Source organism: Myotis nattereri (genome assembly GCF_964212035.1).
Source record: "Myotis nattereri genome assembly, chromosome: 6".
In the NCBI taxonomy this organism is placed as follows: Eukaryota; Metazoa; Chordata; class Mammalia; order Chiroptera; family Vespertilionidae; genus Myotis; species Myotis nattereri.
The window spans coordinates 89,099,585-89,114,813 of record NC_138081.1 but is presented as its reverse complement, the minus strand read 5'-3'; the positions used below and the strand labels follow the sequence as shown (position 1 = coordinate 89,114,813).

At 38.2% G+C, this 15,229-nt stretch overlaps 1 protein-coding gene across 1 annotated transcript; it reads left to right on the top strand.

The window, feature by feature from the left end:
- Positions 1 to 1,043: 1,043 nt before the first annotated feature.
- On the top strand, positions 1,044 to 13,888 carry LOC308521130 (amine sulfotransferase-like; the record flags this gene model as incomplete). The annotated part of the gene is made up of 6 exons (XM_081093971.1): positions 1,044 to 1,185; positions 4,069 to 4,277; positions 5,807 to 5,933; positions 7,933 to 8,027; positions 10,765 to 10,951; positions 13,767 to 13,888. The coding sequence occupies 6 exons, from the start codon at positions 1,044 to 1,046 to the stop codon at positions 13,886 to 13,888; spliced, it is 882 nt and encodes a 293-aa protein (XP_080950097.1).
- Between the last annotated feature and the right edge of the window lie 1,341 nt (positions 13,889 to 15,229).

Genomic DNA, 15,229 nt, shown 5'->3' with positions numbered 1-15,229 from the left:
CCAATTACCATGTTTCTCTTTTATTAGATAGGATAGGATATATATATATTTAGCAAGTGGAGCTAATAGAGAAATGCCTAGCTGGTCCAATTTTTGAACAGATATGTCTTTAGACTGTGTGTTTTCTATTTATATTGTGACTTCTTAAGCTTATTTCAGGGACAACAGATTATTTCTGTTCCAGAAAAAAAAAAAGAAAGTAATTTCCTATTTCTATAATAATAAAAATATGAAATACTAAGAAACTGAATTAGTAATCTGATTGAAGGCATGGGCTCTGTGGCCAAATAGTCTGGCATCAGATTCTGCCAGGTCTGCCAGCTGGGCAACCTTGCACCTCTGTTACCTTACTTTCCCTCGTTTTATGTTTGGAATCATGATAATACCTCCCTCATGGGGTTTTAGAAAAAGCTGTTTAACCTTTTATTATCTTAGTTACCTCCTCTTTAAAATAATGATAAAACCTCTAGTAATGATTGGTTGCTGTTTAGAGTAAATTTTTATATATGCACTAGAGTCCCAGTGCATGGATTTGTGCTCTGGTGGGAGGGAAGGGCCCTCAGCCCGGCCTGCGCCCTCTACCAGTCTGGGACCCCTCAGGGAATGTCGACTGCTGGATCAGGTGTAAGCTGGCAGTTAAACATGCCTCTCATAGTCCGAGACCCCTCACTCATTACTGCCCTCCTGCAGTGGAGGCAGGAGAGGCTGCCGCTCCCATTGCTGCACTTGCCAGCTATGAGCCCAGCTTTTGCTGAGCGGCCCTCCCCCTGAGAAAGTACACTGCCCCCAGGGGGCAGCTCCTGCATTGAGTGTCTGACCCCTGGTGGTTAGTGCGCATAAGTGACTGGTCCTTCTGCAGTTCAGTCAATTTGCATATTAGGGTTTTATTATATAGGAAGCTATTTAGTATGGCATGGGTTGAGACACATGACATTTAAAAGGTGCTTGGCATATATTGAACACTCAGTAAGTGTTAGTAATTACTATAAAATACTAAGAAATTGAAAAGTATTTTATTTGTTTTTACTTGTAGGTGAATAAGTATGGACAACAAAGACACATATTTGCTGAACTTTAAAGACTATAATTTTGAATCTTCTTTAGTTGATGCTGACTTTCTAGAAAATCTAGATGATTTTGAAATTAGAGATGATGATGTCTTCATAATTACATATCCAAAATCTGGTAAGTTTGAGGAGTGGACTACCTGCTATCAGCTTTCACTCTGGTTTGGTAATACATGTGTACAAATGAGCCCTTTTCCAGACATTAACAGTAGCCCAGCCTACATTTAGAGCACCATTCGGATTTTTAATAAAGTTAAATAAATCTCAAAGTTTTGCTATAAAAGTGCCGGGAACCGGTCCATGCTTGCTGTTTCAAGGGACCTGGCATATATGGCATACTGTTCTTAATATGTTTGCTCACCTTCTTGGCACTATGTGTTTTAACCAAGGTCTCTGAGAAAGGTTGTTTCCCCAGGTAGGGATTTTCCCCTGAAGTTAGGGAGGGAATAAAACCTCTTAACTAAGTGCCAGGTGGGTAATTAATCACTTTAACTACGAACAATCATGCTTAAGCTACATAATCTTTACTCCCTGGAATGGAGATAAGAAACGCCCTAACCTTTGAAATAGAGATTGATAGGATTGGAATCAACTGGTATAAATACAGATGTAAGGAGACAGAACCTAGGCACAGAACCTACACAGAACGTTCTCTAGAGACAGAAGAACTTCGCTGGAGAGAACATGGCAAAAGATCCTGGACAGAAACTGGCCTCAGAACCTAGAGACAGAACCTAGCGAGAGAACATGGCAAAAGATCCTGGACTGAACCTTGGCAAGAGAACCTGACTACAGAAATTGGCAAGAGGACCTGACTAGAACCTGGTGACTGAACCTGCCTGGAGAACCTGGACAGAACCTGGCTGGAGAACCTAGCGAGGGAACATGGCTACAGAACCTGGCTGGAGAATCTGGAGAACCTAGCAAGAGACCATGGACACAGAACCTGGCTGGAGATCCTAAGCAGAAACTCTCTGGAGATCGAGACCAGAACTTGGCTGGAGATCCTGGCTAGGCTGCTGATCAACTGAACGCTGTCTCCGTGTCCTTCCTTCTTCACCGACTCAGTCCACGCCTTTGGGGACCCCTGGACCCGCTGGGGTTGGACCCCGGCATAAAAGGTCATTAAAATGCATATATTGTTGTTACTTAAGGCACCTCGGAAGAAACCAAATATTGAGCCAAAGCAGATACTAGGTCAATGCTGACTTGTTGGCTTTCTCTGAGAATGGAAGAAAACAAATTAAAAAACCAGCAGGCTTTTGGTTGGCAGCATCTCTCAAGTCAGAACTAATTCCTAATATGCTTTTCAATTACTCTAATTGCTTTTATTTCCCTATAATAATGAGAGAATTTTGAACTAAAGTAAATTGTCTCAAATCTTACATTCCCCCTAAAGGCTTATCTTTTATATGTGCTTTTTATTTTTTTTTATTTTCCTTTTTAAAAAATATATTTTATTGATTTTTTACAGAGAGGAAGGGAGAGGGATAGAGAGCTGGAAACATTGATGAGAGAGAAACATCGATCAGCTGCCTCCTACACACTCCCCACTGGGGATTTGCCCGCAACCAAAGTACATGCCCTTGACCATAATCGAACCTGGGACCCTTGAGTCCGCAGGCCAACGCTCTATCCACTGAGCCAAACCGTTCAGGGTTATATGTGCTTTTTAGAACACAGGGTGATTGGTGTTCTTGAATCAATGTTGTACAAAGTGGTTAATATTGCTCAGAGATACATTGGAGTCAAAGTCAACACAAAAAAGTCATTCCTGATTTTCATGAAAGTGCTCCAGTCCCTCCCTTTTACCATTGACTTTGAAATTCAGGACCTTGTTTACTTTCCCCAAATTAGTAATACAATGTCTTTTCCCTGGATTTTTCTGCTCTGCAAAATGTGTCAGCACATTTGATATCAGGTGTTTTTTATTTTCCTCCCTTAGATGTTGGTGGTGCCCGAGTTTGCTTAGTTTTAGGTTAAGCAGCCCATAAGAATTTTTCCTTTACCCTTAATCCAGACTAAGTATTTGGCACACCACACACCAGTCCTTAGCCCAACCTGATGGGAGATTAGTGACTCTCCAAGATTCACCATAAATTTTATCAAATCTTCTGTGTCTATTAAAATCTACTCAATTGAATAGCAATGATTGCAAGATTATTGACACCTCACATTCTTTTAGAACATTGATTATATATTCATGAACATAGGTGCAAAAATCCTAAACCAAATAAATATAAGCAAAACAAATCCAGCAATGTAAAAAAAAAAATACCACTGTGACCAGGTGGCTTTATTTCAAGATTGGTTTAAACATATATGAATGCAGTTCACCCACATTACTAGAGCATAGAAGAAAGCCTGAATTTTCAGCTCAACAGGTACAGAACAAGCATTTAATAAAATTCAGCATACATTCCTAAGGGAGACTATTAGCAAACTAGGGAGAAAGTCAACTTCTTTATCCTGACAAATAGAATCTACCAAAAACTACCACAGACATCAAATGCAATAGGGAAACATTTAAAATCAAGTATGAGACAAGAATGCCCATCAGTGCTTTCATTTAGCACTGTATTGGGAGACCTATACAATGTTTAAAAGAAAAGTTGAAAGGGGTCTTGAGCTCTTAAACTGTCTATATTTCCAAAAGGTAAAGCTTTAAGAAAGACTAAGGAAGGAGAAATAGAGACAGCTGCAGAAAATCACATGAACAGAACTTACATCAATCACAGGGAGCAAAAGAGCGGAAGGGTTAATCTAAATCACTATCACAACTCTTTTTGAGTGAAAATGGAACTTAGAACACCTAGTTTTATCTTTACTAATTTTAATGTAAAACACAGAAAAAAAATGTTGGGCACATTTCCTTGGCATATTTGGAGTGGTTAAAAAGAAAGAAAAAGCTCCAAATAGTTTTGACATAGATGGCATAATAATTTACATTGTCAATAAAACATTAATTCAGGGTCGGAAATGAAATTATTTCTTTTTACAGGTACCATCTGGACTCAGCAGATACTAAGCTTGATTTATTTTGAGGGACATCGTAATAGAACTGAAGACTTGGCAACGCTTGATAGAGTCCCCTTCTTGGAATACAATATACGCAAAACAGACTTTCTCAAAAGACCGTCTCCTCGCCTCTTCTGTTCCCACCTCCCGTATTATTTAGTACCAAATGGTCTCAAGAACAAAAAAGCTAAAGTAAGTCATATAAATAGCATATGGACCTTTGGCACAAACAAAAATACTTTCTTCAAATATATTTTTCCAGCCCCACTCATCCACAGTCTTTCAAACATGATAATTTTAATCTTTGATACTGTTTTACACATTAAATATATATAGAATTATAAGTATATACATAAATTGGGTCATCCCACACATTGCTTGTAGTGTGATTATATAGTATACAGCAACATTTCTTTGATGACAGCACATAAAATTCTATTCTTCTTAATGATTTAGTATAATTTATTGTATGACTCTATAATGTTTAGTGTTTTGATGGACAGGCAAGTTGCAGCAAATGTATATATTACATCGCAATACACATTCTTTTTTCTTTTTTTTAATGCTGACACGAGGATATTTTTCCATTGATTTTTGGGAGAGTAGAAGAGAGAGGGAAGATAGAGAGAAATATCGATGTGAGAGAAACACATTGATTGGTTGCCTCCTGCATGAGCCTCGACCAGGGTGCAGGCAAAGAGGAGCCTGCAACCTAGGTAACCTGTCCTTGACCAGAATCGAACCCAGGACCCTTCGGTCCACAGTCCCACGCTCTATCCACTGAGCCAAACAGGCTAGGGCCAAACTTTTTAGTTTTCAATATAAATTATAAAATATCTCAAACTAATCTGAGTTTGCATTTTACTAATCAATAATGAGATTAAGCACTTTTTGATATGTTTATTGGCCATAATTATTTCTTATTCTGTGAAGTTATGATTTTTGTCCAATTTCTAAATTTCATTGTCTCTTTCTTAATGATTTGTTTTATATATATTCTGGATACTAATAAATTATTGGTTATATGTGTTGCTTTTCTCATACTTTGCTTCTTTTTGTAACTTCATGCTATATATTTTGATTAACAGCATTCTTTAAAATTAATTTAATTGATCAATTTTTATTTTAAGTGAAATAATATTTTTCCTTTTAGGAAATCTTTTTCTTCTCTGAGACCAGAAAGATATTCTTTATTTTTAAGATGTCAAATGTTGCTTTCATATTTAAGTCCTTAATCTATTTGTAATTTTTGGGGGGATCTGGTGTGAGGTATGAAGTAGAATTCCAGTTTTATACTATATGGATAATTATTTGTTTCAACATCACCTGTTAAGTAATTTTTCCTTTTTGAAATGCTCTCAAATGCTATCTGGGCTTTTTATCAAGTGTCACTGAACGCTCACAGAGGGGACACTGAAACAGTGTCTATGCAGGGTAATTTGTAATATTAACCAACCTGAATTAAATAAATAATTTTACTTTTAGAAATTATTCCTATATGCTTGCACATGTAAAATATCATGTGAATAAAGTTAATTACTTCAACAGTTTTTGTAATATAAAAAAAAATAAAAGATATAACCTAAATTTCCATGAGTAGTAGGCTGGATAAAACAAATTATTATGCATTCATATAGTGACATATGTTGGTGTGAAAAAACAACAACAACCTCTAAGGACAACCGAGAATTGTTAAAATGGTTTTACTATACCCCCTGCAGATTATTTACGTCTACAGAAACCCCAAGGATGTTATGACTTCATACTTTCACTTTTCAAATATGGTGGTCCGGCTTGAAGCTGGGAATGATATGGAACATTTCATGAAAAGGTTTCTAGATGGAAATGGTAACTATGAATTTATGCATTCAACTTGTTTATGAGGCCATGTTGCCATTAGCCAAATTCTCAAACTTGGGGAACACATTTTTAAGGAAATAAAGAAGAGAAATGATAGTAGCTGGATGCACATAAGTGGTTACTGCTTGTTAATTTAATTTGCCACCCAATGGCCTTTCTATTCTCACCAGGACCACTTTGGGGATTGCTATGGTTGCAAAGGCATATTGTTTAAGAAACAGTTTGACCAGATCATAAGAGAACCGCAATGGTGTACCCATTCAAAGTGGACGTAGTGTTTGTGTTCTGTCATGGACTTATGGTAGGCTTTATATGGCAGTGGTGGAATATTCATTTCAACACTGAGGAGGATAGGTTGATGGGAGAGGCTTGTGGAATGTGGAACTGGGGCTCTCACTAATTTATAAGATTAGATTCAGGTTCTGTCTTATAGATATCTGAAGTTGCTATCCAGAGATCTTAAAATTTATATATATAAAGAGCCAGGGCCATCACAACTGAAACAAGTGAATGATGACCGAACAGGCTGAGTGGGGCGACCAGGCCGGCAGGATGGTTCAGTGAGGGACGACCAAATGACTGAGATTCAGGCTGCATGGGTGACCAGGCCAGCAGGGGGGTTCAATGAGAGACTACCAAACGACTGAGCAGCAGGCTGTGTGGGGTGACTAGGTCAGCAGGGGGGGCAGTTGGCGGCAACCAGGCTGGCAGGGTGCACTGTAAGGGGCGACCAGGCCAGCAGAGGGGGACAATGAGGCACGACCAGGCCAGCAGGAAGGACAGTTGGGGGCGACCTGGCTGACGGGGGGAGGGGGGCGTGAGTGGCAACCAAGCCAGCAGGGGGGGCAGTTGGGGGCGACCAGGCCAGCAGGGGAGGCAGTTGGGGGTGACCAGACTAGCAGGCGGGGCAGTGAGGGGTGATCAAGTCAGCAGGCAGAGTCAGTTAGGGGTGATCAGACTGGCAGGGGGGCCAGTTAGAGGTGATCAGGCAGGCAGGCAGGGGAGCAGTTAGGAGCCACCAGTCCCAGATTGTGAGAAGGATGTTTGATTGCCGGACAGTCCCGGCAGTCGGACATCCCCCTAGGGGTCTTGGATTGGCGAGGGTGCAGGCTGGGCTGAGGGGACCACCACCCCCCGCCCCTGCACAAATTTCATGCACCGGGCCTCTTGTCCTATATAATAAAGAGGTAATATGCAAAATGACCATCACAACCTCACACAAAGATGGCTGCCCACAAGTGGGTACAAGATGGCCAGCAGGGGAGGGCAGTTGTGGGTGATCAGGCCAGCAGGGGAGGGCAGTTAGGGGAGACCGGGCCAGCAGGGGAATGCAGTTGGGGGTGACCGCTCCTGCAGAGGAGGGCAGTTCGGGGCAACGGGGCTGGCAGGGGAGGGCAGGGGGGGCCATCGGGCCAGCAGGGAAGCAGTTAGGTGTCGATATGGTCGGCAGGGGAGTGGTTAGGGGGCAATCAGGCAGGCAGGCAGGCGAGCGGTTCAGAGCCAGCAGTCCCGAATAGTGAGAGGGATGTCCAATTGCCAGTTTACTCCATCAGGCCTAAACCGGCAGTCGGACGTCCCCCGAGGGGTCCCAGATTGGAGAGGGTGCAGGCTGGGCTGAAGGACACCCCCATCCAGTGCACAAATTTTGTGCACCAGGCCTCTAGTAGAAAATTAAAGGAGAAATAAAGACTGCTTTTTAGGTGGAAGAAGTAAGAAAGTAAGGAGCTTATCTTAAATCTTCACAATTAGTTGTTTGGGCTTCTTATTTTCTTCACTGCTGCTTTTCCTACATACATAGGAGAGGCAGGTTTCCATTAAATTCATGTAATTATTTCCCAAAGCACCATTTTTACATGGTAACATAGATGTCTAGTGGTGGGGGCTTTACTTTCCTTCCAGGGGATTCCAGAGTGGAAAAGAAAGTCTCTAGTTTGCTGTTTGATAAGTGCAACATCTTTACCTTGTCACTTACTAATTTCCCCCCCAGTGGTAGGAAGCCGTTGGTTTGATCACGTCAGAGGCTGGTATGAGCACAGACATGACTTCAGTATTCTGTTTATGATGTATGAGGAAATGAAAAAGGTAAGAGGCAAAGGTTATTTTTAAAAATTATTTCTTTGAAACCCTTTTTGATTTTGGGTTTAATGAACCACATTTTCCCAGTTTTCTTGGAACCTAACTACTTCTCATGCTTTTTCAGGGGTTTCTCATTTCCTGCCCATCCCTCAGTTATTGGTTTCCTCAGGGCTCTCTTCCCCCTGTACACAGTCATCTTATGTGGTTCCTTTTCATGCACCCATCTGTGTCAATAAGGGCAAACTCACATGACTAGCGATTAAAAAAAGATAAAAGGCATTTCAAAACAGTGGGGCCAGCCCTGGCCCATGTGACTAGTTGATTGTCATCCTATGCACTGAAGCGTTGCTGGTTCAATTCCAGGCAGGGCCTGGGTTGCAGGCTTGATCCCTGGTGGGAGGCACGATGTTTCTCTCCCTCTCTATTCCTCTCTCTCTAAAAATCAACAAAAATATTAAACAAACAAACAACAAACAAAAACAACCCTGGGGCGAGAAGCCACTAAGATTTGGCCAATTAGTCAGAGGTAATTGTGTGCCCAGTGATGCGAGTTCTTTGTGTTTTGTTGTTGTTTTTATTAAGGAGAATCTTGAAATGTAGCTTTCATGGAAATCACATAATATTTACATGTTGGCATACAATGATAACTGTCTTAATACATTGCATAAACCCAACCAAACACATTTGAAGTTTACTATTTTGTGATCTATACTTGATATGTTGACTACCTGCTACTTATCTTACTTGCTCATTAATTCAAAATTATAAAATGCCTATTATGTGACAGACCCTAAATCATCAGAAAAAGACAACTGAACCCTTTATTTATAGAATTTATAATCCAACAGGGAATACAAGTACTCACTTAGTAGGTATATATACTTCAAATCTGTGAAAACTGTTATCAAGGAAAAGTACAGGTATGATAGTACATGGAATATACTAATCTGGTATAAGTAATAGGCAATTGTTTCTGAAAAAAGTAACATGACAACTTCAAGCGAATAGATATGAGTTGGCAGAGAAGTAAAAGACAAGTCTAAGCCAAGAAGAGAGAATGTGCAAATTATCTGAAGCCTCAGGTGCATGATATCTTGGAAGGAAGAAGTTAATGAGCAAGGTGGAGGAAATGAAAGATTAAGATAGAGAGGTGTATAAGGTAGGAGCCAGACCATGCAAGGTCTGTAGACTTTGTTAGTGATAGTAATTTCTTCATCTTAAAAGCAATAATGAGCCCTTTAACAGTTATTTGAATAATAGTATATGATAGAATTAGTATCTTTAGAATGGAATTCCCTCTAATGGGTTTTAAAGTGATAATAGTAAATATAGGCAAACTAGTTAGAGACCAGTTTGATAAACCACTGTTCATTGTTAGTGTAAATAAATGCAAATGATTTTGGGATGTTGGTTTTGTATCCTACAACTTTGCTGAGTTTTTTAATAGTTCTAACCAGGTTTGGTTTTGTTCTGTTTCTTTTGTTTGTTTGGTTTTTTTTGTAGATCTTTTGTGTTTTCTATGTATAAAATCATATTGTATGTGAACACATAATTTTACGTCTTTCTTTAAATTTGGATGCCTTTTTCTTGTTTATTTACTCTGGCTAGGACTTCCAGTATTAGGCTGAATATAAATGGTGAGAATTGGCATCCTTGCCTTGTTCCTGATCTTTTGTTGTTGTAGTTGTTAATCCTCACCTGAAGATATATTTCCATTGATTTTTTTCTTTTTTCTTTTGCTTTAACATCATTTATTGAGTTGAGCAGTCTGTATATCCCGCCTCCATTGATTTTTAGGCAGAGTAAAAGACAGAGAAAGGGGAAGACAGAGAGAAATATTGATGTGAGAGAAACACATTGATTGGTTGCCTACTGCATGTGCCCTGACCAGGGCCTGGCTTGGAGAGGAGCCTGTAATCATAGTACATGCCCTTGACTGAAATCAAACCCTGGACCCTTCAGTCTGTAGACAGAGGCTCTATCCACTGAGCCAAACCAGATAGGGCTATTCATCTTTGCATTCCAGGAGTAAATCCCATTTGTTCATAGTGTATAGTTCTCTTAATACATTACTGAATTTGTTTTGCTAGTGATTTGTTAAGGATTTTTGTATCTTATCTTTCATAAATAATATTGGTTTTTAGTTTTCTTTTCCTGTAGTGTTCTCATTTGGCTTTGTTATCGGGGTAATGCTGGCCTTATAGAATGAGTTTGGAAGTATATCCTCCTCTTTGAATTTGTTGAAATTTTGAAGTTTGAGGATTGGTGTTAATTCTTGTTTAATTTGTGTTTGGTAGAAATAACCAATGAAGCCACCAAACTTGGACTTTCCTTTTTTGTAGCCATTGTATTTAATTACTTGCTTTACTCTTTCCCTCATGAAATTATAAACTCTTAAGCACAGATAGCATATTATTGTTCTCTTAAACTTCTCCAGCACCTATCACAGTGTTTGAAACATAACATTCCTAAAAGTGCCAGTTGAATGAATGAATGAATGAGTGAATGGGTGAATGAAGGAGAGTTGTCCTTATAAAATCAAACAGTAGAAAGCTCTAACAAAGCTGACAAGCAGAGCACTCATTTTCATAGAAGGAATAGGAAAGTAATATATCTTTGCCAAACTTTAGACTTACAATAAGTCCATTCACCTTCAGTTTTCCAAAATGTGATAAAGGTGTTGGGATGTAACTCATGCATTGTTTGTAAGCTGAATAGTTTCTCATACTCACAATTCTTTCAGGATCTCAGAAGTTCTGTGCTTAAAATCAGCCGTTTTCTTGAGAAAGAACTGAGTGAAGAGGATGTGGAAGCTATTGTGAAACAGGCTACATTTCAGAACATGAAGTCTGATCCCAAAGCCAATTATGATGAAATTCTAAAATATGAAATTGGGAAAAGAACAGATGAGGGACATTTTCTTCGCAAAGGTGAGGCTCAGGGGTTTTTAGAAGCAAAAGTGTTGAGAGTTCCGTGATTGCTTGGCCCCTACACTAATTAAGGGGTGTTTTTACCGTGTCTTTCTAAGTACTGTCATTTGGAACCTGGAGAGAATCAAAGATCTTAACTGCCAATGGCCCTGAAAAGTACCCCAGGGAACTACACAACTTTTTAGTACATAGTCTAACTTGAACCTAATTAATCAATATTGCATTCCTTCCTTCTAGTCTACGTGTCCCTACTCTTTTTTTTTTTTACATATTTTTTCCCTTTATTGATTAAGATTATTACAAATATGTCCTAATCCCCCAATGTCCCCTCATCCCCCCAATCCTGCCCTCACCTTCACCCCCTGTTGTCCACATACATCACTTATGCTTATATGCATGCATACAAGTCCTTTGGTTGATCTTTCCCCCTTACCCCCACCCTCCCCTACCTTCCCTCTGAGTTTTGAGCATCCAATCGATGCTTCTCTGCCTCTACATCTGTTTTTGTTCATCGGTTTTGTTATTCATTATAATCCACAAATGAGTGAGAGCATGTGACATTTATCTTTCTCTGACTGACTGATTTCACTTAGCATAATGGTTAGCCAAGTCTTACCTGAAGGTGGTGTATATATGTGGCCAGGACAGTTCCAATTATTGTTTTGCTTTATTTCTCCTAGAACATTCTAGAAGTAAACCCAACATGTATTTTGTTGTAGGGGAGGGAGTTTGAGTTACTTATTTCCTCATGTATCAGATTTTTTCAATGTAAAAAGTAGATTAATAGTTCTTAAAACCAATATGCTATGAATTCAAGTATTCAATAACAACATGCAATTAATTTCTATCATGCTTCTATGACATGCCAGGAATTAAGAATGAATATACTTTCCCCCGATACTTCTTAATTTCAATTTAACAATTTTTTGATCTTTTAATGTACATTTTTCTAGGACATAATTTGTATTTCTTTTATTCATATTTAATTCATGAATTTATGCACAACTTAGCATTTTGATGATGGATATTTATTCTTAATTAATGAAGATCTGCTTGAAATTGCTCTTGATATTGCTATATTTTTAAAGTGTTTATTTTTTGTCTCATTTATTATCAGCTTTTAAGTCTCATTGCTTAACTAGACCAAATACAAAGTAATTCTCATGTCCATAAATAGCTGGCTCACTGTTCCAAATGCCAATGATAATGTTTAAACAAGAAAATATGATAGCTGAAGATGGCAAATAATCTTCATTTAAAAATTGGCTTAATGACAGTTTCTAAGTTCCATCAAGTAAACCTGAAGCAATGACAGCTCTGAACACACTCTCTGACCTTGATTTCATTACTTGAAAATCTTTGGGTTTCATTTTTTTTTAATTTTAAAATGTTTTTATTGATTTTACAGAGGAATGGAAATGGAGGGAGAGATAGAAACATCAATGGTGAGAGAGAATCATTGGTTGGTTGCCTCCTGCATGCTCCACATTGGGGATTAAGCCGGCAGCCCGGGCATGTGACCTGACCGGGAATCAAACTGTTACCTCCTGGTTCATAGGTCAACACTTAAGCACTGAGCCCTGCTGGCCAGGCTTTCTTTTCAACTTTATTTATTTTATCTTAAGCTTTTTATTTATGTATTTTTACTTTTTAAATTATAGTTGAGATTCAAGATTATTTTATATTGGTTTCAGGTATGCAGCATAGTGGTTGAACATTTCTATAATTTATGAAGTGATCCCCCCAATAATTATAGTACCCATCTGGAACCATACATAGTTATTACAATATTATTGGCCATATTTGCTATACTGTATTTTACATGCCATAACTATTTTGTAATTACCTGTTTGTACTTCTTAATCCCTTCAGTTTTTCAATTTTAAAAATGAAGAAATGCTGATATTGTGGAGTTGTGTTAATAATTAAATTACATGCTAGATATAGTTTGCCAAGTATGGTGCCTGGCATTTTTTTTTAATTTTTGTATATATATTTTATCTTTATTTTATTCTTTCCCCATCCCCATTAATTCCCCCAGTGTTCGTTTGGCAAACTCATTAGTCAACAGAGCCAAATATCAACAGTACAATGATTGAAATTTCTTTTGAGAGCCAAATTTTTAAACTTAAACTATATAGGTAGGTACATTGTTATTAACCTAATCAGGGTACTCCTAAGGCTTAGGAAGAGCCACAATCAAGGGGCCGAAGAGTCGCATGTGGCTCGCGAGCCACATTTTGCCGACCACGGCCCTATCTCATCTTCCACCTCTACCCACCTCTCTTTCTCTCTCAATCAGCACACTGTTGTCCATGTCCACGAGTTCTTTCTCTTTTTTTTTTTCTCATTGTCTCTACCCTACACTCCCAATAGTTACCCCATACCAGAGTTGGCTGTCTGCTCTCTATCTATGAATCTATTTTGCTTGTTCGTTTAGTTTGTTCATTAAATTCCACATATGAGTGAAATGATATGGTACTTGTATTTCTTTGGTGCCTGGTATTTAGTAAAATATATGAAAAAATTATAACCTAGTCCTCTATTTTACTTTTGTTATACCATCTCAATAAAGGTTATAATTTAATGGTAGTGGTTGGTGAAAGCATAATAGCTAAGGAAAGTGAAATACAGAAGTGTTTTTCAGTTTGTTTCTTAGTTCATTTCTGTATAAGGAAACATGAAGTATCAAACCCATGGAGAACTACCAGATATTTAGCGTGGCTTGAAGAGGAGATGAAAGTGGTTGGGAAGAAACTCTTGCCCTGATAGTGCCACTTACTCACCCAGGTGCCGATGATGTGTTTATTTCTAGGTACCGTTGGAGACTGGAAACATCACTTGACAGTGGAGCAAAATGAAAGATTTGACAAAATATTCCAAAGGAATATGAAAAATGTGCCTTTGAAGTTCATCTGGGATTTAAATGAGGAGTAAAATCAGTGTAGAGGAATTCTAAAAATATCTAACTAGAGAGGCTATTTTAATATATGCATTAATTTGTGCTTCTTATGCAAATGTTAATTATAAAACTTTACTAATAAAAAATGAGTAAACTGTACTTAGATTAGTTGCCAAGAGTTTGATAAACACTTTGAAATTTAAAAATTAAAATGATTTAGGAGATAGTCTGCAGTGATACCCTGTATTATAAATTGAAAAACAGGAAGCATGTAATAGGAATTATAAATGTTCTGAGTTTTCCTTAGTGTGTATTTTTTCTGTACCTGCAATTAAATTGAGTATCAATGAAACATTAATATTTATTTTATTATTGTCATTAACTATTAATGACAATAATAAAATAAATAAGGTCAATAGTGTAAACTTCAGTCCAGAGGTGAATCTTACCCCAAAGACAAAGAGTATTATAGCATCATCATATAGAAAAGATACTAAAAATCCAAGCATTGTTTTAACTCCAGACATGATATACATAGTGTGTATGCTAACTTTACATTTTCAGTTAACCAGGTCACATCTCTATCAACTCTTATTGAATTATAAATTAGATATATTTTGCTTTATTTTTTATGTTCAAAGCTTAGACCAATTTTCTAGACATTCTTCTGAAACAATTAGGTTTCCAAACAGTGCCTGACAGTTGTCAAATCACAGTTGACTGGCTCACCAAGGCAAGTCACAAGAAATTCTGGGAGAGAGAGAGAGATTTCAGCAAAACCCATCTACAGGGAGAAGAATATTTCAAAGACCGTTCTGATACCTTATTGAGAAAACTTTTGTTTTTCTGTCCTTCCAAGAGTGTAGGTAACCATGTCATATTTTGCTCTGGGGTCTTCGTTCAAGTTTTTAAAAGTAGCCTATTTCACTATGGTTTCCACAGCCTCATTAGTCATCTGCGTTTCAAGAAACTTGCTGATTTTTAGATCGGTGCTTCTAGCGTTCTGAAGTGGTTTAAGTTGATCACAGATGAATCCCATGATGAAGAGAAGGCAATGTACATACCAGAGTAAAGGCCCACAATGTAACAACTGTGTGAATAAGGACTCTATCAGGCAGGCACTGCTCAAAGATATAGGAGTGTTTCTAGCTATAGTTTAAACAAGTTGGAGAAGATGTTCAGGAATCCAGTAGAAACATGAGACAAAATTCTTTTCACTACACAGTCCATTCATTTCTGCCTATCACTGTGTTCATGAGGCCTACCCTGACTACCCTATTTAATAATGCAGCCGCCCCAGCACGCCTTCAGACACTTCCTGTGATTACTAGTTTCTGCATTACTTTTTTATTTTCAGAACATTTATCACTTTTCAA